The 24,567-nt window shown below is 42.8% G+C and overlaps 1 protein-coding gene and 1 non-coding gene across 3 annotated transcripts; both read right to left on the bottom strand.

The window, feature by feature from the left end:
- Positions 1–8,850: 8,850 nt before the first annotated feature.
- On the bottom strand, positions 8,851–22,570 carry Rnasel (ribonuclease L). 2 transcript variants are annotated; one of them, XM_070034313.1, is made up of 8 exons: positions 22,525–22,570; positions 18,038–19,554; positions 17,291–17,376; positions 15,483–15,688; positions 14,456–14,585; positions 11,916–12,049; positions 10,594–10,750; positions 8,851–9,385 (listed from the first exon to the last, which is right to left on the bottom strand). In XM_070034313.1, exons 2-8 carry the CDS (start codon positions 19,503–19,505, stop codon positions 9,374–9,376), a joined length of 2,193 nt encoding a protein of 730 aa, XP_069890414.1. In that variant the 5' UTR covers positions 19,506–19,554; positions 22,525–22,570; the 3' UTR covers positions 8,851–9,373. The 2 variants fall into 2 exon arrangements, with proteins under 2 accessions (XP_069890414.1, XP_069890413.1); XM_070034312.1 differs by having other exon boundaries at positions 8,851–10,750.
- LOC138835888 (small nucleolar RNA U13) lies at positions 20,344–20,446 on the bottom strand. The gene has a single exon (XR_011374775.1). It is a non-coding gene; the product is annotated as a small nucleolar RNA U13 (small nucleolar RNA).
- Positions 22,571–24,567: the final 1,997 nt, after the last annotated feature.

Below are 24,567 nucleotides of genomic sequence, written 5' to 3'. Positions count from 1 at the left end.
TTTTTTGTTTTGTTTTGTTTTGTTTTTGTCGGTTATGGGGCTTGAACTCTGGGCCTGGGTGCTGTCCCTCAGCTCTTCAGCTCAAGTCTAGCACTCTACCACTTGAGCTACAGTGCCACTTCTGGTTTTCTAGTGGTTCATTGGCAATATGAGTCTCATGGCTAGCTTTGAACTGCAATCCTCAGATCTCAGCCTCCTGAGTAGCTAGGATTACAGGCGTGAGCCACTGGCACCCAGCTTTTTGGAAGATTTTCATGATATGTGTTTACAATTAATATTGAACAAACAAGACTTCTGCTTCTCTAAGTACTTACTCATCCTGAGCTCTAATAGACACTTTGAAAATAACAGCCTTCCATTGAATATATAGCAGGAAGAGAAACCAGAAACCTCATTCTTCAGGTAAGGTAATGAAGGGAAGAAAAAGGTCAGATGTCACCCAAGACTTAGAAAACTGGCATGCAGCTTTAAGATCTGTGATTCTTCATGGTGCCAGGCTGAGATTCTATTCTGAAAGCTATTTCATATAAATGTCAGAGGGAAATCAGGGATCCTTAACTGGTGCTTTTTCCTTGGGAATTGTGATTGTGCCAGGATGTGGGTTTAGGGTGGCAGGAGTGAGAACAGACAAAAAAGACTGGAGAGTTATAGACTTGCTAGACTCCGTGAGTAAAAATACAGACATCTCCATTAGTAGATGAGTAGGGAAAGATGTTAATAGCAGAAATAGAGCCTTGAGGGGCAATCAGGCAAAGGCCCCTCCCCTAGAGGTTCTTTACCCTTCACCATGGCTTTGAGCAGTCCAGTACGCAGGCCTCTAGACATCATATCACTGTGTCCTTGAGCAGTCTCCCATGTGGGCTCCTGGACATCACATCATGGCTCATTTCCCCTTGGAAGACTTGCAATGTGAACAGCAGACTGATTGGACCCAAGAGGTATGTGCTGGAATGGGCACCCCCGGTCAGAGGGGCTAAAGGAGCATAGAGAGTTTGGGCAGGCCATGTGGAGCCTCTGATTGGGTCTGGGGACTGTTATGGCCTATAGACTGTCCAATGATTTTGAGGGTCGTGTAATTCTCTACTAGAGACACCTTACTCACCCCTGCACAAAACACCCCAGGTGGTATCCTAACAAGCTCTGCTTATCTTTTTCTTCAGTAAATATTTGCATTTTACTTCTCTTTCTCTCTCCATGGAAGTAATTCTTAGAGATACATGTACCCCATCTAGGCATTTCAATTTTTCAGTAACAAGGCAGTAAGTGGGAGTAATAGTGTACACTTATAATTCTAGCACTCAGGAGGCTGAGGCAAGATGGCCAGCGTTTGAGACCAGCCCGAGCTATATAGCTCAGGTGGCTACACAATCAGTGGGAGACACAATTAAGATAATAAGTAACTATGCGGGGGTAGGGGGAGGAAATACCATCAATTTTCATCAACATGGATTAGCTTGGAAGACATTATAGTGAATGAAATGTCAGGCACTGAGAGACCATCATGTGATTTCATGTGGAGGCTGTCTCAGAGAAGTAAGCCGTAGCCTGCCTCTGAAGACTCATGCCTGTAATCCTTGCTAATCAGGAGACAGAGATCTGAGGATTTCAGATAGAACCCAATCCACCAGGAAAGTCTATGAGACACTTATCTTCAATTAACCAGCAAAACACCCAGAAATGGAGTGGAGCTCAAGTGATAGAGTATCAGCCTTGAGCCTAAAAGCTAAGGGACAACACCAAGGCCCTGAGTTCAGGCCTCAGTACTAGCACGAAGGAAGAGAAGAATGGGGGGTGGAGGGAGAGGAGAAGAGAGAGAGGAGAAGGAGAAGGAGAAAAAGAAGCAATAGAATATTGGTTGCCAGGGGTCTGAAAAGGGGTGTGGGTAGAGAGAGAATGGTTGGCAGTACATTGGTACTCAAATAGGATAGAATAAATAAACTTTAATATTGTATAGCACAGTAGGTATGTATGGTCAACATGTTAATTATACATACATTTTTAACCATGTATGTATGCATACGTGTGTGTGCACATGTGTGCTCATGTGCTGATACCAAGGCTTGAACTCAGGTCCTGAATGCCATTCCTTAGCTTTTTTTGCTCAATACTGGCACTCTGCTACTTTGGAATGTTTCAAAGAAATGAATGGTTGAAGCAATGGGTACCTGATCTGATCACAAACACATTGTAGATATGTATGGAAACATCACACTGTACCCAACAAATACGTGCAGTTATCAGTTAAAAAGCAAAACAAATACAACATTTCACCTAAATGTGATTTTCTTTCTGATAAGCAATGAGTAATATTTTAGATAAGTATTCCAAATGTTGCATGAGGGAGATTTGTACTGAGAACAGTATTTGTTGCTCACTTGAAATTCAGTTTAGCCGATATTTGGTCTTACAACCCTCCAAAAAAATGGGATATGCCTTGGGATTTGGATACTCAGCACTGGAACAGGGAACAAGATGAGTCCTAGCAAGACTGAAGGGAGGCATCTACTTTAATGGCGGGCAGGGTGAGGGCGGGGAGCAGAGGTAGCCTTCCTCCAACCCTGTCCTCTACAGCCCTGTTCTGGATTTCCTGAGAATGCAGGGGAGCTGCGTTTCTACAAGTTAGTGAAGACAATGCCCAAAGGGACACAGAAAGGAGCAGGGGGATGGGAAATCACAAATTATCTGGGCAACTTGAGGAAGAGCCAGAAAGCTCCATGTAAAACTAGAATCTCCAATTAGGAGATTCTGATCTGATCCGACAGGAGTCAGTCTATTTGGGCATTTGATGTTACCATCTTTAAAACCTAAGAGCAGTTGTTTCTGAAAGGCGTTCTGATTCTGCCTCTAGCTACTGTTCATGCTGAAAACAGAGATGATGAGGAAGGAGAGAAGCCGCAGGAGGACATGAGAGGATCTCAACAGCAAACGGATGACATTCTCAATTTAGGGTGTCCTGTGGTTGGTTAGTACAGGAACCATTTAAAAGGCACAAGTGTGGTTGTATAGAGTCGTGGAGGAGAGAGAGATCACAGAGGGGCTTCAAGACCAGCCTGAGACCCTGGAAATAGAATGCCTAGTAACTGATGTAAGATGGAAAGAATTGTAAGATTCCTTTTAGGACTTCTTTCCTGGTACTTTCATAGCCCTGGAAATGCCTGAAAAGAAGAAAGTGGAGAAATAAATATCCAGACCTTATCTTTCTTCTCCAGCTGACGTCCTGCTAAGACTTTACCTTGGCTCAACTCACTTCTCAGCCCAAGAGTGAGGAGGCTCATTGATGCGACCCATCTGTCCTGGGGACAGAGATCAGGATGGAGAGGGTGGGGACACAATCAGTCCACACTAGAGTCATAGATGCTCCCCATCGGCCATCCCTGAACTGAGGTGGGAAGGAAGGATTGCAATCTGACAGGTCTCAGGATCAGGGGATGGGGGAGAGTAGGAGGTGTTAGGAGACAGTTGAGACTGCAGAAGCTCACCAATGTCTGGATGTGAAGAGGGAGCCCAGCAGGTTTCCAGAACCACACTGCTTTAGTAAGTCTTACATAAATGAGGGAACAGTAGTGCAGGATGATCATAGGATTACACAGTATAATCACTAGCATTTATTGACTACTTCTTATATGCAAGACAATTACTAACACTTTGCATGTATCATCTTATTTAATCTGTCTACTAAGCCTCAGAAGTATACAATATTATTTATATTCTTGTGAGTAAGAAGATCAATTTAACAAGCATCTGGAAGTTCACAGTCGATAGGAAACTGCAGATCTGGGATCAGACCCCCTAAAAACCTATCTCCAAAGTCCCCACTATTAACCATGACTCTGACTTTCTATAAGTAACTGTGAACTGTAGCTCTTCTAACCTGCTTACACATTGGAATCCATGGGGGGTTTTGTTGGCTTTGTCTTCATTTTTAAGAACAGTTTCAAGTTCACAGTGAAAGGAAGAGGAAGTACAAAGCACACATAGACTCCTTGTCTCCATGCAGGCATCGACTCCTCCCTGTCAACACCTTGTGCCAGTGTGGTGCCTCTGATATGGTCTCTCACAGCAATTGCCACCCAAAGTCCACAGGTTTTACCAAAGGTCACTCTGGGCATTGTAAATTCTATGGGTTCTGACAAATGTATAAGGACAAATATCTGACATGATAGAGTCATAGAGAATCATTTCACAGCCCTGAAGCTCCTGCTGCTCCACCTATTCATCTTTCCTTTTACTCCCAACCTCTGGCAACCACACCTCTCTTTATTGTCTTCCTAGTCTTGCTATTCCTTGCAGTCACACAACTGGAACTCTACAGTACATATATAATGTTTTCAGGTTGCTTTCTTTCACATACTAATATGCATTTAAGATTTCCCTGATGTCTTTTCTCATGTCTCCCATGTCTCAGTGCTAAATATTTTGTGTCTGAATGTATAAATTTGTAATCCATTCATATACTAAAGAACATCTTAATTACTTGCATGTTTCTGCAATCATGAATTAAACTTCTATGAATATCCATGTTCAGGTTTTTGGCTAGACGGAAGTTTTCAGTTCCTTTGGGTAAATGCCAAATAGTGTGATTGTTGGATCATACGTTAAAATGTGTCTAGTTTTCTTAGAAACTACCAAATTGTCTTCCAAAGTGACTGCACCATTTTTGCCTTACTACTGGCAATGAATAAGAGTGCCTGTCAATCCACATCTTCACCAGCATTGGGTGCTACCAGAGTTTAGATTTTGGCCATTCTGATAGGTGTGCATTGGTGTCATTGATGTTTTAATTTGCAGTTCCCTGAATATTTTTATATGCTTTTTTTCTATCTGTAAATCTTGTTTCTCCTTCTCCCTCCCTCCCTCCCCCTTCCCCTCTCTCCCCCTCCCTCTCGCTCTCCCTCTCTCTCTCATATGCTTTTTTCTATCTGTAGATCTTGTTTCTCCCCCGCCCTCCCTCCCCCTCCCTCTCTCTCTCTCCTCTCTCTCCATGCCTGGGTTTGAACTCAGGGTCTCATGCTCCCATAGGCGTTTTTACTCACAGGTGCCTCTATCATTTGAGCCATACTTTCAGTCTGACATTTTGTTGGTAATTGGAGATGGAATTTCACAAACTTTTCTACCCCCTCCCCCCAACTTGAAACCACAACCCTCACATGTCAGCCTCCAGAGTAACTAGGATTACAAGCACAAGCCACTATTTGTATATCTTAAGAAGTGTTCAGTCCTTTCATCCATTTCTTAATCAAATTTGTCACTTTTTGTTGCTGAGTTTTTAGAGTTTATTTGCATGTTTTGGAATAAAAATACTTTATCAATATGTGTTTTTGGAAAATATTCTTCCAAACTATGGCTTGTATTTTCATTCTTTGAGTATATAGAATTCTACATGTCCAGGGTATTTTCTCTTTCAAAATATTAATTTCTTACTGGCAAGCTCATAGTTTTCTTTTTTAATTTTTTTTATTGTAAAGATGTTCTACAGAGGGGTTACAGTTACATGACTAAGTCACTGAATACATTTCTTTTCAAAGCTCATAGTTTTCTTTCCTCAGCTCTACTCAGTCTACTAAAGAGTCTATTCAAAGCATTCATAATTTTTTTTACATTTTCGAGGTACTAGAATTTGAACTCATTGGCTCTCTTTTGCTAAGCAGATGCTCTACCACATAAGCTATGCCTTCAGTCCTGTTACACAATGTCTCTCTGCTTACATTACCCTATTGGGTAATGTACAATGTATCATCTACTTTTTCCTTTGGAAGTCCTTACTGCAGTCATAATTTTAAAAAATTCTTCCAATATCCTTGTAATATGTGGCTTTATTTCTGATGTTTCTCTGTATTCACGCTGTGTTTCCTGCTTTTAGTTGTTTCTTGTTAAATATTGAACCTCATCTACTGGGTAAAAGAAAAATTGGTACATAGATCTTTAATAATGTGGCCCTAAGGTGCTGGAAGAGGAAAAATCAGTGCTCCTGTGATGAAATTTTTAATACTTTTTTATTGTAAAGATAGTATACAGAGGGGTTACAGTTACATGAGTAAGGTAATGAGTACATTTCCTATCGAGCATTGTTACCTCCTCCTGTTTTTCCCCTACCATCCCTTCCCTGTGATGAAATATTTGGCTTTCAGTGAGCTTATTCTCCTAAACTGTGAGCTTTGTAAGTAATTTTAGTCAGTCTGTCGTTGTTGAGATTTTCACCCCCTTAGTAGAAGAGGATGATTTGCAGAACCATAGTTGAGTATTTTCTTTCTACCAGGTTGTTTCATCTCTGACCAAACTTTGGTGTGTTGGGCTCTAGTAAATATAGTTTGTTCTCTTGAGGGCAGGTCTTTTTTAAGAACAAATGATGCTGACACATTTCAAAACAATTGTTTTTCCTCTTCCCCATGAGATCCTGATATTTTTCTCTGTGATCTTTCTTGTTAGAGCCGTAGATCTCCAGGAGGAAATTTCAGTAAGTATGGAGTGTTTCCTCCATATTTTTATCCCTAGATTTCCCCACAGACTCCCAGCAACTTGTCGATTTCAATACTTGTTCCCATGAAAGTGAGCTTTTCCCCCTTGTAAGTGGTGATTTTCTGTATCTGCCTGCCTGTCTTTCTACTCCGGAGAGCAACCATTTTCCCTATGACCCCTCTACTATCCAAGGATTTAAGAAAAGTCATTGAGGATGGAGCTAGTGGCTTTTAAGCTTCTTATATGGCAGGTCAGATACTGGACTTCCAGTATCTGGAAGTATCTGGAGCCTGGGGCTCACCTAAAGTTCTGGCCCCATTGGCATGGAATGAATACAAATGATCCTGACATGCAGCCTGGGTGAACTACCAATGTGCATCACAGACATGCCATTGTTGGAGGAGAAAAGTGGGCACTGAAAGTGAACACAGAGGACTTTGCCCTTTGTGGCTCTAGTCAGCCTTTTCCAGATAGATTATTAAAAGAAATTGTAGATAAGGACAGGAGCTTTGACCTGATTTGCCCTGCAGGGTTTCTCTGGTGTTCAGATACCAAGGATGGGGAAATACTATTCTGTTGACTCAGGCATTGCCCTTCACCTTCTGGAGAACTGAGTGGCTGAGGATTTAACACCTCGGAATCCTAAGCCTTCTGCCTTGTGTGAGTCACTCCCCTTGGGTCTCTGTTGAAACAGCTAAATAAATTCTACCTGATTATCTTATTGTACAAAATACATATGATAAAAAAGCCACCTATCTAATATTCCCAGAGAAGAGAGAATTTTCAAGAAACGGAAAGTGAAATTACCTGGGTTTACATTTATCTTTGTTTAGAATTCATCCTTTTGTGGTTATCAAACCCATTCAAGATTCTTGTATCAAATTTAACAGGTCAATCTTAGTGACTAATGTAGTATTGTTATGGTTTTAAATGCTTCAAAGAAGCAAATGTTATTTACATCTAATCCCATTTATAGTTTTCAGCAGCCTCAAAAAGAAATCCAATTACCTGTTTCCTTCCCCACTTCCTTCTCTGTGCTGGCAGCTACCATCTCTTGTTCTTAGTCTAAATGTACAGATCAAAAGGTAACTGGTTTGCTGTGCTGATTCTGGGGCTTGAACTCAGGGCTTAGGCCCTGTACCCAAGCTGCTTTTGCTCAAGACTAGCGCTCTGCCACTTGATCCACAGCACCACTTCCAGCTTTTTTGGTAATTTATTAGAGATAAGAGTCTCACAGACTTTCCTGCTCAGCTGGCTTGGAAGCACAATCCTCAGATCTTAGCTTCCTGAGTAGCTATGATTACAGGCATGAGCTACAAGTGCCCCACTCAAAAGACAAGTTTTAATATATGCAAATGAGCCAGGCATAGGTAATTCTAGCTACACAGAAGGCTGAGACCTGAAGATCAAGGCTCAGTCTTAAGTAGAAAAGTCCTTGAGACTGAATTAGTTATCAAAATGCTAAACTAGGAGCATGGCTCAAGTAATAGAGCACCAACCAGGAGAAAGAAAACCAGATGGGAAGAGGAGGCACTGCCATAAAGTATGAAAATGAAAAACACAGATGACGAAGATCGTACTATCCTTTTCTTTTTCCTTTAATATTTCTGTTTCTGCTGGTAAGAGAAAAACAGTCATAAACATTCCAGGTGGTAGGCTTAGTAAATTTGAACTGCTATAAGAAAATGCTATAGACTGAGTGGCCAAAAGAGTAGACATTTATGTCTCAGTTTTGGAGACTAGAAGTCCAAGATCAAAGATGACCATTTGGCTCCTTGTTTTTCTTTGGTTTTCTCATTTGATTCCAGGATTCTCTTCTTCACTTAAAAGGCAGCTTCCTTCTCTGATAATGTACTCACCCATCAGGGAAAGGGAAGATCTCTCTCTCTCTCCCTCTCTCTCGCTCACTCTTTCTCTCTCTCTCTCTCTCTCTCTCTCTCTCTCTCTCTCTCTCTCTCTCTCTCTCTCTCTCTCTCTCTCTCTCTGAATGAGAAATATTTTATGACTATCAGTAGAAAGCCTCAGAGAATGTGAGCAGAAGGTAAGTGACAGTTCCTCCTTTCTCTCTCTAAGGACACATGAGGCCTACAGTGTTCCAGAATTACAGGAGGGCTGAAGCTAGGCTTCTTTTAACATTTTGAACTACAAAGATGTCCTTTCTTAAAACTTATGCTAGAAATGCTTATTTAATGTTTTCTGTTTTTCTATCGTAGGTACCACCAGTGTCCAAAGTAGAAATGTCACTCAAAGATAGTCAGACTTGATATGACTCAAAGTTTTATTGAGTATGCTTCTCACATGGACATTTGGTTGACATATGCAGGTATTCACTGCAAATCAGACTACCGAAGTTTAATTTTAAAACCTTAAGAAATATTACTCCTTATAAAATCATTTTTATTAAAAACATTTCATTTCTTCCAGTACATTTTAATTCCATCCATTGACACCCATTTGTCCATCCCTGGGACACCTCTTTTCAGAAAGAAACTGATATTATTTTATTCCCATTCCAAAACTATCTTAACTACCACAATGATAAATCTTATAACATCAGACTTAGCACTAGAAAATCTGTTCAGATGAAAGCAGGGATACTTTCTCACAATATGTATTACAATAAATCAAAGTATTTCTAACCTTAGTTCCCTCAACACCAGAATGTGTCAGAATAGTGCTGACTTTATAGAGGTAAACATACATAGATCGGCTGGCCACCAGTGTCTCACCCCTGTAAACAGGCTCCTTTTCAGGAGGCTGAGATTTGAGGATCACAGTTCAAAGTCAGTCCAGGCAGGAATGTCCTTGAGACTCTTATCTCCAATTAACCATCACAAGCCAGAAGTGGAGCCACGCTCAAGTGATAGAGCACTAGTCTTAAGCAAAAAAGTTCAGGGACAGTGTGCAGGGCCTGAGTTCAAGCCCCAGTCTGGAACAAAAAAAGATAGATAAATAGATAGAGAAATAGAGAGATAGAGAGAGATAGAATAATTATTTTACTGAGCAGTGAAGAGATAAGTTCAAAAACTAGTCTTTAGCCCTAAGAAGCTTCCATTTCAGTGGAGAAACCAAATCCATGAGGTGGAGATAAGCATGTTCTGATGTGGCTGTGGGTGCTACATCAGTAACCTACAGACAGCACTGAGAATGCAGCATGGGAAGTGAAGATGGATGGCGGACATCTTTTAGTGACTGACATCGGATGGCAAAGCCTCATTACAAACCCAGTAGAAAAAATGCGCCTGGTCACTGCTCGAGACACCATGGTCTGGAATCCTGAGCTCATAAGACAAGTTTTCTTAACCTCAGCATCACTGATCAATTTGGTGTAGTAGCATTGTCTTGTTTACATCATTGCATTCTACTTTTTTACATTATTGTTTGCATCTTATCTACATCATTGATTGCATCATTCCTTCTCAGTGCCAGTAGGGCCACTCCCTCCAGCCCCCATCTGTGATACCAAAAATGTCTTTCAGATGCCCCCAGTTGAGAATTACTGTCTTGAGAGCATGGAAAACCAGTGTAGGAATAAAAGTCATGGAAAATAAAGGAATAAAAGTCATGCAACCAGTGCCTAGACTTACACTGATACTCTGCCATGTTCTTTTGGTTCCAATCAGAAAGATCATGAACTTTGAATTAAGTTTTAAAATGTCCAACTAGAAGATAATAATAACCACGTCCATTTATATAGCATTCAATAGTAATTATCTGGTCTGAGGCAAAAAAAAAAATGTCATACTCTCTGAGCCTCTGTTTCTTCGATGGGGATAATCAATTCTGTTTTGCAAGGCTATTGGAAAAATTGCTTGAGATAATTGTTGTAAAACATGCCATCTTTGAGGTGTTGGCACTCACTCCTTTCCTGTGTTAACAAAAGGAATCATAGATTTCCCTTCTAGTTCCAGTCAGGAAGCTAACTAGTCCACTAAAATGGACTAGTGTCATTGCTTGCTTTTGTTATAAATGTATATTGAACACAGTGTGCCAGAAACAGACACATCAGCTATCTGGCTGATCCTTCATAAACTAACAGCTTGGTTGGGCCCAGAGAGTTGCAACTTATCAAGAACTACACAGCTAATCATTATCTCCCTGAGCATGAGAGACTGTCAGCACTCAGGGCTCACCTACCCTGACACCTCTTTCACACTGAGGCTGGGCTGGCTTGTTGGTTTGGGGAAAATGCTTTCTATATTCTGTGTTCTTTAGTTTGTTATAGACATAGATCACTAGATCTGGAAATTTCTTCTGAAAATAGCAGAATGGATCTCCAATTGTCTCCTTTATCCTGAAAGAAACACAAATGGTTTATCATACTTGTCCCAAGCTCTTTTCCCCTGCTTCCTGCCTCAGACCATCTGGCCCAGAAGTACCTCTGCTGTCTACTGTAAATTGTTTCCTCCTCCTCCTCCTCCTCCTACTTGGTAATGGGGCACGATCTCTGGGCCTGGGCGCTGTCCTTCAGCTTTTCAGTTCAAGGTTAGCGCTCTACCACTTGAGTCACAGCACCACTTCCCACTTTTACTGCTTATGTGGTGCTGAGGAATCGAACCCAGGGCCTCATGCATGTAAGGCAAGAATTCTACCACTGAGCCACCTTCCCAGCTCCTTCTTCTTCTTCTTGAGAGTACATGGGTTTGAATTTAGGGCTTCACACTTGCCAAGCAGATACTCTACCACATGAGCCATACCCTCATCCTAAAGCAGGTTTAATAAGAAGTTTGGAATCTGGCAACACTCATCACTAATTGTGCAATCTTTGGCCACTCAATCCTTCTGAAATTTATTTTTCATTCATAAAATTGTAAACAATACAATTTATAAGTCTCTTGAGTACGTTCCTCAAATTCCCCTCTCCTCCCCACAAAATCCCTGCATTACAAGGTTTCTTGTGTCTGTGTGAGTTTGCAGGATACATTTTTGGCAGCAAAAGCTGATTTAACTAGCATGTTACTGTGACTTTCGTAGCTCTATGCTCCCTTTACCCAGCTGTCCTGTTTTCTGTTATTTACATAAAAAGTCACTACTTCTGTTCAGTAGGTCCCAGCCAAAACTCTAAAAGAAGGTGAGAGCTTCTGACATGTCCATGATTAATTTTGAAGACCACAGAAAAGAAGAATATTTTAGGTTTTTATCAAAATTAATTTTCTTTTTTCCACACAGATAGGAATTTAGAGTTGGATTGTTTTTCATGGTACCAGAACTTGAACACAAGCCTCACACTTGTGCAGTTTGCTTACTCTACCGCTTGAGTCATGCCTCAAGGCTGGCCTTAGACTGATTGTTTTGGAGATGAAATCTCTTCCTGGGCTGGCTTTGAACAGTCAGTCCTCTGTGGCTCAACTTCCTTAATACCTAAGACTACAAATGTAAGCCTCTGGAATCTGGCAAGAATTGGATTTTTAAATGTTCTCATTCTACACTGGATTTATAAGAAAGAAAACAATACTCACTTTCTATTTTGTTCCTCATCGATGTGTTCTCCCAAATTCCGGATGAACTTTAACAGATCACCCACAATGTCCTGATAGAAGTTGCCATTTTTAGCATAGAACTTATTCATTTTTTCCATAACATGCTCATCAATCTAAAAAACAGACCATTACACAAAAACATGGCAGCAGTACAACATAAATTTTGATGGTGCTATACTGTAAGGCAAAATAGAAATTTGAATATGTATTACCCCTTACTAATTAATATAACAAAATAATAGAAAATAATTAAAGTAAATGATATACACCATGATGTGTAGTAACATTTTTGTCTAAGTGCATTGTCTCCATACAAGATTAAATATATTAAACCGTTTGTTTGTTTGTTTTTTAATCTTTGTCAGCTAGATACCAGTAGCTGATGCCTATAATCCTACCTATTCAGGAAGCTGAGATCATGATTCAAAGCCAGCCTAAGCAGGAAAGTCCAGGAGACTCTTATCTTCAGTTAACCAGCAAAAAAGCAGGAAGTGGAGCTGAGGTTCAAGTGGTAGAATGCTACCCTTGAGCAAAAAAAAAATCTCAGAGACAGTGCTCAGATCCTGAGTTCAAGCCAGCCCCAGTACACACACACACACACACACACACACACACACACACACACACACACACACACACACACACACACACACACACACACAATCTGCTACATTAGGAAACTTGTTCATTATATTATACATCATTTTTATCCTTATGACCCCTTTGTAACTTCACAATTATATTTCCTCTGACAAAAAGCTTATCATAATGAGTAGAGTGAGTGAGTGGAGTTGGTGCTTGTTTAGTCTATTTCTAAAAGGCTGCTTGTTTCCTCTTTCTTCTGATACCCCAGGACAACCTCATCACCCTCGTATGTGGCTCCCATTTGTAGGGAAAGTTTTGGATCAGAGGACCAGATACAATAACCTTGAAACCAGAGCCATTTGGGAAGGTATCTGACTGGAGACTGGGCTCACAGTAGTGTGGGCCCCGCATGAGACTGCACAGGTGCGCTCTGAGAATGGCATGCGAGAGGAGCCGAGCTGTGTGGGCAGCTGGATGATAGGGCAGAACCAAAAGCAAACGTAGGAGTGAGTGACTTCTACAAAACTTAGGTTCAAGACCTGCTCAAAACAACTATGCACTGACATCAACAGAAAAGCAAAGCCTAAAGGGTAAGACTGGAAATCAGTCAAAATGTAACATAGCTCAGTGAAACTTAAAGGAAAGAATCCATGAACTGGGTTTAAATGGAGTTCTGTTGTCAGCCTAGCCAATCTCTGGCTGTCCTATCCTGGATTCTTCAAGTATTATTGCTCAACCTCTATTTCCTGTGGGATTAAATGAATTGGTAGAGTGGATGGCATCAGAACGTTGTAGAGTGGCTAGCTTCAGCACATGGCTATACTTCCCAGCACCCAGGCCTGCCACATCCCTCACGGGCTATGTGCCTCTGGGAAAATTGTCAGTGACTCAGCTTACCCATCTGCAAAATAGAGATAATTGCCACAGAAGCTGTTGTAAGGATTAAATGTGATCAAATACACAGTCCTAAGAGCTCTATCTGCCACAGAGTAGTCTAGCTCTCCCTGTTAACTGTCACTGTCATCTGCTCTAGTTTATATTTATCTATTTCTATAAGCTTAAAGTCTAACCCAGAGTTTTATACACAATCATTGAGCAAAGAGTCATGGCACACTTACACCATGCCAAGGATACAGTCAGCAGCAAGACAGCTGGAAAACACATAATAAGAACCAGAAGCCAAGCAGCAAAGACCTAAGATAGGAAAGGTATTGATTTCAAAGGACTAAAGCTTATGGATTCTCTCCTCGGGCTTTTGCATAGTGCTTTGCATTTCTGTAGATCTTTCTGTGCCACATGTTCCTGTCTATTCTAATTTATGTGCCCGGGCCTTCACATCACTCTAATATGTAATCAGTACTTGATAGATGTCTGCTAATTAATAGTAATTAAAGTTGTGATAGTGAAGACTAAATTAAGATGATGATTGACTCCGTAGAGTTCTACTATTTAGTTCAAGTTAAGTGGACTTTTCTTGAAGGGGGAAATTTGAAATCACCTCTTCTTTGTGTGTGTGCTATCCAACAGAATGTACTTCTTATGTGTGGCTCCTCAGAGCTGAGCTGCTGATGGGCAGCAGAGGCAACCAGACTGTCTCTGGACTGAGCCCTCACAAAGGATCACAGTCCTTTATGGTCACAGGAGTCTTGGCCAGGCTTGACGGAAAGGTTTATGGGCTAGATAAAGGCCAGCCTAAGGTGGAGCCTGAGAAGGAGTCTATCAGGGGTGCTGAGTTCTGGATGCCTCACCCCCCCCCAAAAAAAAAGATAACAAGGAGAGAAGAAGGAAAATCATCTCACTCATTTTATGCTTAAAGAACAGGAAAATTGTACAAAATAATATTGGTACAAAATGGTACAAAAGAAATTGAAAATAGTAACATATGACAGACCCTTCTCCTGGAAGAACTCCCAGACCATAGGAATTGTTCATACCTTAGATGTCCACTTGTCAAAGCTGTAAGATACAGATGGATCAGAATGCAGTAGCCTGGAGATCTCACTTGTACATTTTCGAGTTTTGATATCGGATATGTTTCCCACATTCCGAAGTGTCCTGTACCTACTGCAGATGACAAAATTAGGGTCATTTCTTTCTTCCTACACTTTTTTTTTGTAAAGATACTGTACAGAGGGGTTAGAGTTACATGAGTAACGTAATGAGTACATTTCCTATCAAGTATTGTTACCCCCTCCTTTGTTTGTCTCCTACCATCCCTTCCCTCCCCACCTCCCCAACTCTTCCCTCCCACTTCCCAAAGTTGTAAAGTTCATTTTCCACACAGTGTCTTGTACATCTCATTATTACAATGGGTCAACCTGTATCCTTGTTTCAGCATTTTATTTCCCTTCCCCTCCCCAAATTAGAAAAATGTATATACAAGATGCAAGGCACCAGAATCAAATACAGTGACAACAGGGGTTATACCATGTGGGTTTTCCACTCTTTCAGAAATAAGAAACAGATATATTTTGATTTTTATTGTATTTTATTTTTGCACCAACACTGGAGCTTGAACTCAGGACCTTGCCCTTGCACTTGGGTTTTACTGGTAAGGCTAGTGTTCTACCACTTGAGCCATAGTTCCACTTCTGGCTTTTTGCTGGTTAACTGAGAATAAGACTTTCCTGGCTGGGCTGGCTTCGAATCATAATCCTCAGATATTAGCCTCCTTAGTACCCAGAATGACAGGAATGAGCCACCAGCACCTTTCTATATTTTGCTTTTGTTTTTTGTTTTTTAAGAAGTAAGACTCTTCAAAAATTCTTCATGATGAGAGTGGCAGCCATCTTTTCCTTCAGTTCAGAAGAGGAAACAGAATCTAGGAGGTTGAATCACATAGCCAGTATACACCGAGCTGACAGAAAAGCCTAGATCTGTTCATCCCAGCCCTGAACCCTCCTGCATAATTGCACCTTCTCCACTCTGGAGAACTGTGACATACACTCAAGTCTTACTTACTTCTCCCATGTCCAGAAGAAGGGATGACCTAGCAGGTCACCAACACAGTCTGTCATGCTTTCCCCAGGATAGAAGAGGTGGTGAATGAGATCCTCAGTCTCCTTATCTGGAGAAAGTTGAACCACTTCTTCATTATTTTTACCCTTCAGTGTCTCAAAAGGAATCTCTCCTTTCTTTACCACATAGAGGACCAGCCGTCCAAGGGCCTACACAAAAGCCACAAAGGTGCTTATGACATAGCTTTCTATTTGGGTAACCTTGAAAGTACAACCGTTCATTTGGTTTGATTCAACTGAGAAATGTTGAAGAAGTTAGTAAAGCCACACCTCTGGGTATATCTGTGAAGGTTGTTTCTATAGACCATTCGATCATGAGCATTCTAAACTAACGAATGGTTTAATCCATTGAAAGCCTGAAATTTAAACAGACTCCAGGAGGTGGTGGGGTTGTGAAAGGCAGAGTGTGGTTGGAGGAAATAAGTCACTGGAAACACATCCTTAGAGACATAGCGCCTTCCTACTCTAGCTCTGCTCTACTTCCTGTCTGCCATGACGCAATCTGCTCAGCCACACCCTCCCTGCCATGACGATCTGAAACTGTGATCAAAATGTTTCCCCCAATAAATGATTCTCTTGGTGCTTTATTTTTTTAATCACAGCTATATAAAAGTAATGAACAGAGAAGTTGTGATGCTGGTTTTGTACAAGTGAAAGATGGGGGAAAATCTCATGTAGTCTGCCAGCATGTTAAGGAGAGAAGACACAGATCTGTACACAGAGGCCCCTTCAATGCAGTACGTGATTTGGGCTTATATAGAACAAAAGATAATCCTGGGCCAGAGTTGTCAGAAAAAGAAAAAAAGAACAAAAAAAACTTCTTGTTACCAAAGAGATTTGAGTTGGACCCTGAGAGAGTATATATAAACCAGAGGAGAGTGTTTACAGAGGAGAGTGTCTTGGTACTACCTGGGGAACTGGGGCTTTGGGTCTAGGGTTACATGAGGTTGCAGATAATAGCATTTGTGTAGGTTGGATGAGATATAAAGGCTGGCCTTTGCAGGGAAGAAAGATAAAGGATTGGCATAGGAGTCATCAGTATTAAATATCTGTAAGAGAGGTGTGGAAATATGGAGCCACCCAACCAAGAAGCCAGCAAAGTAGGTGCAAAGCCCCTACCTATTTGTTACTGTCTAGAACAGAACTACCCAACAGGGGTCTTGAGGGTTCAGTCTGTATGCCCAGGCCTCTTGTCCTCTTAACAGCTATTTCAGGATCTTCACTTTTTTTTGGCCAAGGTTTATCTCTTCCAAGTCCAGGACTAATTCTAATCCCACCCATTGCAGAAAAGCTCTACCCTTCCTCAGAGCTCAGCACATGAGAGAGCTGAATAGAGTGGAAGAAGAAATCCCATTTACTTTACTCTAAGGCAAAAAGAATATATTTCAGAGGAATATAGGAGATATTTGGAAATATTTCCTGGAAGAGATAATACAGGCTCAATTTAGTTACTTCTTTAGCTAATGAAAGGAGAAAGAGAGAGGAGAATCATAAAGGAGTCATAGCAAAAGACAACTGCATATTGATCCTGCCTGTACCTCTTCTCAGCAGCTTGCAAACTCAGCTACAAAAGAAACCCAAGGAAACATTTCAGTCTATAGCAAGAGAGGGCAGTGGAAAAGACCAGAAACCTAGAAAGATCTTTCTCTCCTTCCTCTTTAAAATAAAGACATTCTTTAGTTTTCCCTAGAAACTAAAGTAACGAACAAATAAGGAAACAGAAGAAAAAGAAATCTAGATTGCAAAAATTACCTCTAGATCTCTCCTGATTTCCTGTGGATCTCCAGTCCCCTTAATGCTCTGATCAAAATCTGCCAGGCGAACTGCATCCTTGGAATCTAAGGAATAGTTTACAGAGGTACACGAAAATACACATTATCCATGTTGTGACAGTCAACTCATTAGACATGCTATACAATTCATCATCTCTCTACAAGGTAATACTATTTTCTCCTCAAAACCTGCTGTGTTCATTATTTTATTTGATCTCCTAGGTATCTGCCAAGAAAAGGACATGCATTTCATATTTTTCCAGGCCAGAAAATCGAAAAGGATAAAGAAAATAGATGAACAAGTTCCTCATTCATTCAGTTTCTAGGGCCAAGTACTCAGATTTATAAGGAGCTGTTGGTAGCAGTTAAGATCACCTCTGATGGAAGGGTATGACATTGTCCAAAAAGAAATGTACACATTACCTGAATTGTGAAATGGTAACCCCTCTGTATAACACCTTAATGATAACAATAACATCATATTTTTTGAAAGTTAATCTGGCCTCTGGAATGGATCTGTGCAGTCTTGAGAGAATGGGTTTGTGATAAAGCGCCTTTGAGACTATCTGGTCCTTCCTTCTTTCACAGCAAGGGGACCTTTGCTAATGCTAGGCTGCTCTTGGACTTCCTAGCCTCTAGAACAGAGACAAATCTCTGTTCTCTATCATCTACCCCGTCCGTGGTCTTCTGTCACAGTGGCATAAAAAAGACCAAGGCGAGGACTCACCTATTAAGAAGTTTCGTGGCTGCAGATCCTGGTGAGTGTATCCATGAGACACGTGTAAATCTCGCACAGCCTCAAAGATCGACAGTAGGGTATTGGGGGCAAGGGCGTCTTCCCGACTCTGCAGGCCTTCCTCTGGGCGCCCCTGCAGGCGCTCTTCCAGGGTCTGTTCACAGAGGGCCATGCACACGTACACGCACCCCCTGTGGCTCTCACTCCCGTAGAGCGTCACGAAGTGACTGCTCTCGCGGCAGCTTTGCAAGCAGGCCATCTCCTGGCGCACCTCTGGGCTGCCTTCAGGGAACAGTTTCACAGCCGCCTCTCGGCCCTCGTAGAACCCCAGGTAGATGCCCCCTTTCGACGTGTCTGCGATTTTATACTCCTCCTCCCTGAAGATCTTCAGCTTGCCGATGGGTTGGCGGTCTATCCGGTGGAGGCTCTTCAGGGCTCTTCCCCAGTGTGAGCTCTGCGGCTCCCAGTCCTCCGCAGGAGGCTGGACATGTTCTTGGGCCCCGTACTCGCGGAGAAGCTTGAGGAGGGCCTGGTCGTAATGCCGCCTGGCGATACTCATCAGATCCCCGCAGCTTACGCTGGCCCCGTGATCGCACAAGGCGCGCACCATCTCCCGGCTTCCCAGCTCCACGGCTGCGCGCAGGGCGGTGGTGCCCTCGTGGTCCGTGTCATCGATCTCCAAGGCGTCCTGTTCCAGAAGCATCCGCACCAACGCCAGGCGCCGCTTCTCCACCGCCAGGATCAGCGGCGTCTTCCCTTGCTCGCCTCTCACCCGGACGTCAGCCCCGTGGTCCAGCAGGAGCCCGGCCACCGCTTCCGCCTGCTCGCCGCCGTCCAGAAGAGCGTGGATCAGGGCGCTTCTGCCCATGTTATCCCGGGCGTTGACGTCGGCCCCCATCTCCTCCAGGAGGATCCTCACCACATCCGCGTGGCCCTTTTCCGCCGCGTCCATGAGCGCCGTGGCCCCGCCTCCCCTCAGCGGCCTGCGGTCCTCCTGGGTCTCTCGGCTCGCATTCACGTCCGCTCCCTGCTCGAAGAGGAACCGCAGCGCTTCCACCCGGCCGTGCCAGGCGGCCTCCATGAAGGCCGTGAAGCCATTCGAGTCACGCTCGTTGACATCCGCGCCCCTAGACAGGAACAGCCGGAGGAGATGCACATGGCCGCCGATGCCAGCCACGATGAAGGGCGTCGCCCCGTTCCTCTTCCTGCGCGCAGGCTCGGCGCCATAACGCAGCAGAAGCTCCACCAGGTCCTGCCGGCCGCACGCCGCCGCGTTGTGCAGCGGGGTCCAGCCCCACTCGTCGCTCTCGTTGGCGTCGGCTCCTTCCTCCAGCAGCCGCCGCAGCCCATCCACGTCCTCCTCTTGCACAGCCTGGATCACCCAAAGCCGGGGTTCTGCCATGGAATCGCTACAGCTGGAAGGCTTGGAGGCCTCTTGCTGAGCACCCTGGGTCTCCATGATGGTCAGCGCCAGTGGTGACAACCTTCTGCTTCTTTTTTGTTTCCCCCTCGAGAAAGTGAAAACGTTTTTGCTTTGGGGCTGGATCACAGTCGAGGGGACATGGCCTCTGGGGGCCCAGTGGGGTTCTCTGAGGAAGAGCATGGGCTCGGTTTGATGGGAGTCCACTTGGAAATCGTGGCATTGGGGGGTGGGGGAGAGGGGCATAGCGGAATCTCACAAGTCATTTTTGGCTAGCTACCTTTTCTATTTATTATGGTATTTATAAATTACAGAATATTATGAACGTATGACTCTAGAATCCTACTACCAGAAACAGCCACTAGTAATATTCAGTACGTATCTATAGATTTCTTAAGAGTTGGGATCTCGTTGGGATTGTGCTCTATACCAGGATAAAGGAACCTTTTATTCTGATACCTTCACTATAATTCCCTAAGTTATTGCAAAGCATTTTCAAACTTTTTTGGGGGGAGGGGCAGCTTTAGGGCTTGAATTCGGGGCCTGGGCACTGTCGCTGAGCTTTAGTGTTCTACCACTTGAGCTACAACTCCACTTCCAGCTTTTTGGTGGTTGAGTTTCATGGACTTTCCTGTGCAGGCTGGCTTCAAACTGTGATCCTCAGATCTCAGCCTCCCAAGTAGCTAGAGTTGCAGGCACGAGCCACCAGCACCCAACCAGTTTTGAAACATTTTAATGGTGTTTCAATATGCCATCGTATGCTTGTTTCATTTCCCTATCGCAGACTGAGTTCCCCAAATATTTGGACAGTATTTTTCTTGTTCTGTTTTTTTTTCTTTTACTTACTTATGATCTATCTATTTATTTATTTATTTTACCTCAGACCGGTAATGTGCTTACATCCTAAGAAGGTTTGAGAGAGGTACACGTCACACAAGCACCTGAGAACTCCAATCATCACACTGTGAACCGGAGAGGATCTTGTTATTACCTTTAGTTGTACAAAGGCATTTCATTGTAATTCAACATGTCAGTGCATCTTGATCGGTGGCATTTCTTCCATGATTCTCTCATCCATCTATCCCATAACCACCTATCTCCTCAAGTTTCCTAGCTCTGTTTTCACTTAGGTACATTCAGTATTATGACTGTATTTACCCACCATCCCTCTGTTCACTTATACTCCTCCTTTTCTTTAATCCCCACCCCCCTCAGAGAAGAAGTTTCAAATCTCTAGTATTCATTTTGTTAAACTGCTTAAATGATTTTTTAATTTAAAATTTTTAAGCAATTCCCGCTTAAATTTAAATTACAGGCTCACGCCTGTAATCCTAGCTACTCAGGAGGCTGAGATCTGAGGATCTCGGTCCAAAGCCAGCCTGGGCAGGAAAGTCCATCAGACTCTTATCTCCAATTAACCACCAGAAACCCAAAAGTGGCACTGTGGCTCAAGGAGTAGAGCATTCACCTTGAGCTGAAGAGCACAGGGACAGTGCCCAAGCCTAGAGTTCAAGCACCATGACCAACCAAAAAAAAAAAAAAAATTAAGCAATTTCCAATGATACCATAAATTCAGCCTCTTTCAGCTTATTTTCTTATACTATTGCACATGGAAATATCACAATGAAGCCCTTTTGTATAGCTAATACATGCTAATAAAAAAGAGGAAGAGAAAAACATATTCTTACCATCAAGTAATGGCTTTAAAAAAATAAGCAACACTTTACTCATAGGAAAAATGTATTCCATGGTTTTTGTCCATTTACATTTTTTTAAATCTCCATCAGGGTCTGTCCTTGTGCTTGATTATCTCACGTACTCTTTTTATGACTGTGTACCTCAATTCAAAGTAGTGGTGGGTTCCTACCTCAGTGAGTGCTGAGTTTGAGCCCCGGGTTGTGTAGCTTTTGACTGTTACTTCCTGGTTGCATAATCTTAGATTGTTGAGTCCTAATTTTCTGTTTCTTGAAATGGAAAGATCACAATAAATATGATCCTGTGTGTAAAGTATGTTAAAATACAATGGGCAGCAAATATTAGGCCCTCACTGAAAAAGATTTTTATGAACACTATTGGCCTACCACTGTTTGTGTAAATATTACTCAAACAGGAAGCTGGACATGTACCTTTAGTCTATCTACCCTCAACCGGCTCTGGATACTGTAGATTTAAGTCATCAGATAGCCTTAAACTGTGTGTGCTCTGTGTGTGTGTGTGTGTGTGTGTGTGTGTGTGTGTGTGTGTGTGTGTGTGTGTGTGTGTGTGTGTGTGTGTGTGTGTGTGTGTGCATGCACTGATTCTGGGGCTTGAATTCAGACTCTGAGCGCTGTACCTTAGTTGTTTCACTCAAGGCTGATGATCTTCCAGGTAAGTCATAGTTCCACTTTTGTTTGGTTTTTATTTCTTGCTTTTGTTTTGATTTAGTTTTGGTTTTGGTGGCCAATTAGAGATAAGAGTCTCACAGACTTTCCTGCCTGGGCCAGCTTCAAACTGTGAACCTCAGATCTTTGCCTCCTGAGTAACTAGGATTTGAGGCCTGAGCCATCGGCAGCCAGTTTATTACCTAAACATTTATATTACTGCATCAGCTACAAATTCCACAAAGCCACAATTTGTAAGGTCTAATGAATTTTACAACATAAACAGGATTGTCTGGCGATGAAATTGTTGAAGCAAAGTGTCTGAGTGGACAGTCCTGGTGACTTACTACCTGATCGCAGGCAGACAGGCATGAATTAAAGAGCAAAGAAGAAAAGAGCAGCCTGGGAGAGCGTGAGTGAAGCAGCAGCCCCAGGAGAAGAAAGCAGGCAGCAAACCTCCCACACTTTCACTTTCATTTGCTCCAGGCATACAAAGGAGTCTGAGAAAGCAGACTTAAATAAGTAATGGATGGATGATGACAAACTCTTGCCAAAAAAAATCTATGCTCAGAAGCCCTGGGTGCCTTCGAGGTGGACAGAAAGTTCTGACTACTCTTTTGGTCCCTTTCCTCTCTAGACCCCCACAGCCCACGGGTAAGAATCTTCTCAAGCTTTCCCAGCTCTTCTGCCCTTCTTACCTGCCCAACTCCAGCTCCTCTCCTCTGCAGCCATTGGTTCGGTGGCAATGAGTTCTTGAAGACTGTGCCCAGCAGGAAATGGCTGGTTGCTGAGCTGACTGGGTGGAGCGAAAGAAAGAAGTGGAGGAAGGGAAAAGCAAAGGGCAAGCCACAGATGGGGCTCACCCTCAACAGAAACACCGTGTGTGTGTGTGTGTGTGTGTGTGTGTGTGTGTGTGTGTGTGTGTGTGTGTGTGTGTGTGTGTGTGTGTGTGCATGTGTGTGTATACATGAGTGCACACGCCAGTCCTGTAGCTTAAACTCAAGGTCTGGGCTCAGTCCATGAGTTTTTGTGCTCAATGCTAGTGCTCTACCCCTTGAGCCAGAGCTCCACTTTGGCTTTTTGTTTTTGTTGCTGTTGTTGTTGAGTCGTTTATTGGAGGTAAGAGTCTCATGGACTTTCCTACCTAAGCTGGGTTCAAACTTCAATCCTTAGATCTCCTGAGTAGCTAGGGTTACAGGTATGAGCTCCAGAACAGACACTTTTAAACAAATCCCTGGCCTGTCCCTTTCTTCTGATGTCTGATTGAGTGTCAAGGGTCATGCTGACCAGCTTTGCGCCTCTCAACTTGTCATTCACAACTCCTGGATCTTTTCTCTGTTGTTGAAAAAATATAAAAGAATGCAAAATAAACACTTAACCCAATATCTATGTGATTCACTTTAATCATGGGCCACTAGGTTGCCAGTGACTATTGCTTGGGATACCGTGGTTTGCCTGCACACACAGAGTTCTGCGTGGAGTTTATCCTAGTGGCAAGAAATGGATCATAATCAGCAGGGAGAAGAAAACCTACCACAGAATAGGTTTTCGAGTTATGATGTAGACTCTGTCCCCACTCCAACCACCCAGTGCCCAATACATCACACTGCTTCTCACACTTGTGTCTTTGTATATGTTGTGTTATATGCAAATACATAATAATAGTAATAAGAACATAATTACCAGGTTAAGGATAGCAGACATTCACAGAGCTTTTCAATGAATTCTAGGAACTGCTAAGGATATTTTACAGGAATTAACTCAAATACTCTAATCTTCTTTACAGATGAGGAAACCAAAGCATAAAGAGGTTAACTACTTGCTCTATTCTGGAGTTTTGGGCTCTTATCACTGAACAACACAGAAGAGACACCTGACTTCCATTCTCATTGCAGCCAGACAATGAACAAAAGAAACACACCGTATAGTATATTTTACAGTGGAAATGTACAGGGAATAGTAGAATAAAAAGGATCAACAATGGCAGGACAGGGACTGCAATTCTCCACAGGGGAGTTGGGAAGGCCTTATTCAGAAGGTGACATCTGAGCAAAGATGAGGAAAATGCAGAAACACGAGTATGAAAGCCTGGGCAAGTGCCTAGTCGCTAAGACAGGAACACTCCTGGTGTGACCAAGGAGGAGTCTGGAGGCCAGTAAGGAGAGAGGTTTCCTATGGCTTAGGGAACATTAGTAGGACTTCCCCTTCTACTCATCCAGATGACCAGGGTGCAACCGAGGAGTAAAATTATTACCTGGTGGCTGATTCTCTGGGTCTGACTGCTTGTTCCACCTGACTGTCTGAGTCTCAAGGTCCTCCTGAGCCGGCCTGACCATCAGCAACAATCCCTTACCATAAAGTTCCCAATTACATCCCTCTGACTATGCAGTTCTGTCTATACCCTCTGTCTTGATGGAGTCAGCCTGCCAGTCTCTCTGGCATTAAACTCCCCCCCACCAACCCTCCCTCAGACATGTGTGTATGCTTTATCCAGTGGAGATATCTAACAAATATGGTCTGCATTCTATTTTTAGAGGATCATTTTCAATGCTGTGTTAAAAAGACTTGAATTAAAGGTAGAACTGGGAAGTCAGGTAGGAGGCATTAATCTGAGTTGGAATTGAGGCTGACTCCGTATTTGAGTCCTTGTGTAATGAACTACAGCTGCACTGAGTACACTAACTGTGACAAATAGCTGTGTGTCAGCCAATCAGAGCAGCGAAGCTTCAGTGAACTGTGGG

The sequence above is a fragment of the Dipodomys merriami genome, unplaced genomic scaffold, assembly GCF_024711535.1.
Source record: "Dipodomys merriami isolate MVZ:Mamm:240054 unplaced genomic scaffold, mDipMer1.0.p SCAF_24, whole genome shotgun sequence".
NCBI classification, from domain to species: domain Eukaryota; kingdom Metazoa; phylum Chordata; class Mammalia; order Rodentia; family Heteromyidae; genus Dipodomys; species Dipodomys merriami.
Note: the sequence above shows the minus strand (reverse complement) of the source record. Positions and strands in the feature narration are given on the sequence as shown.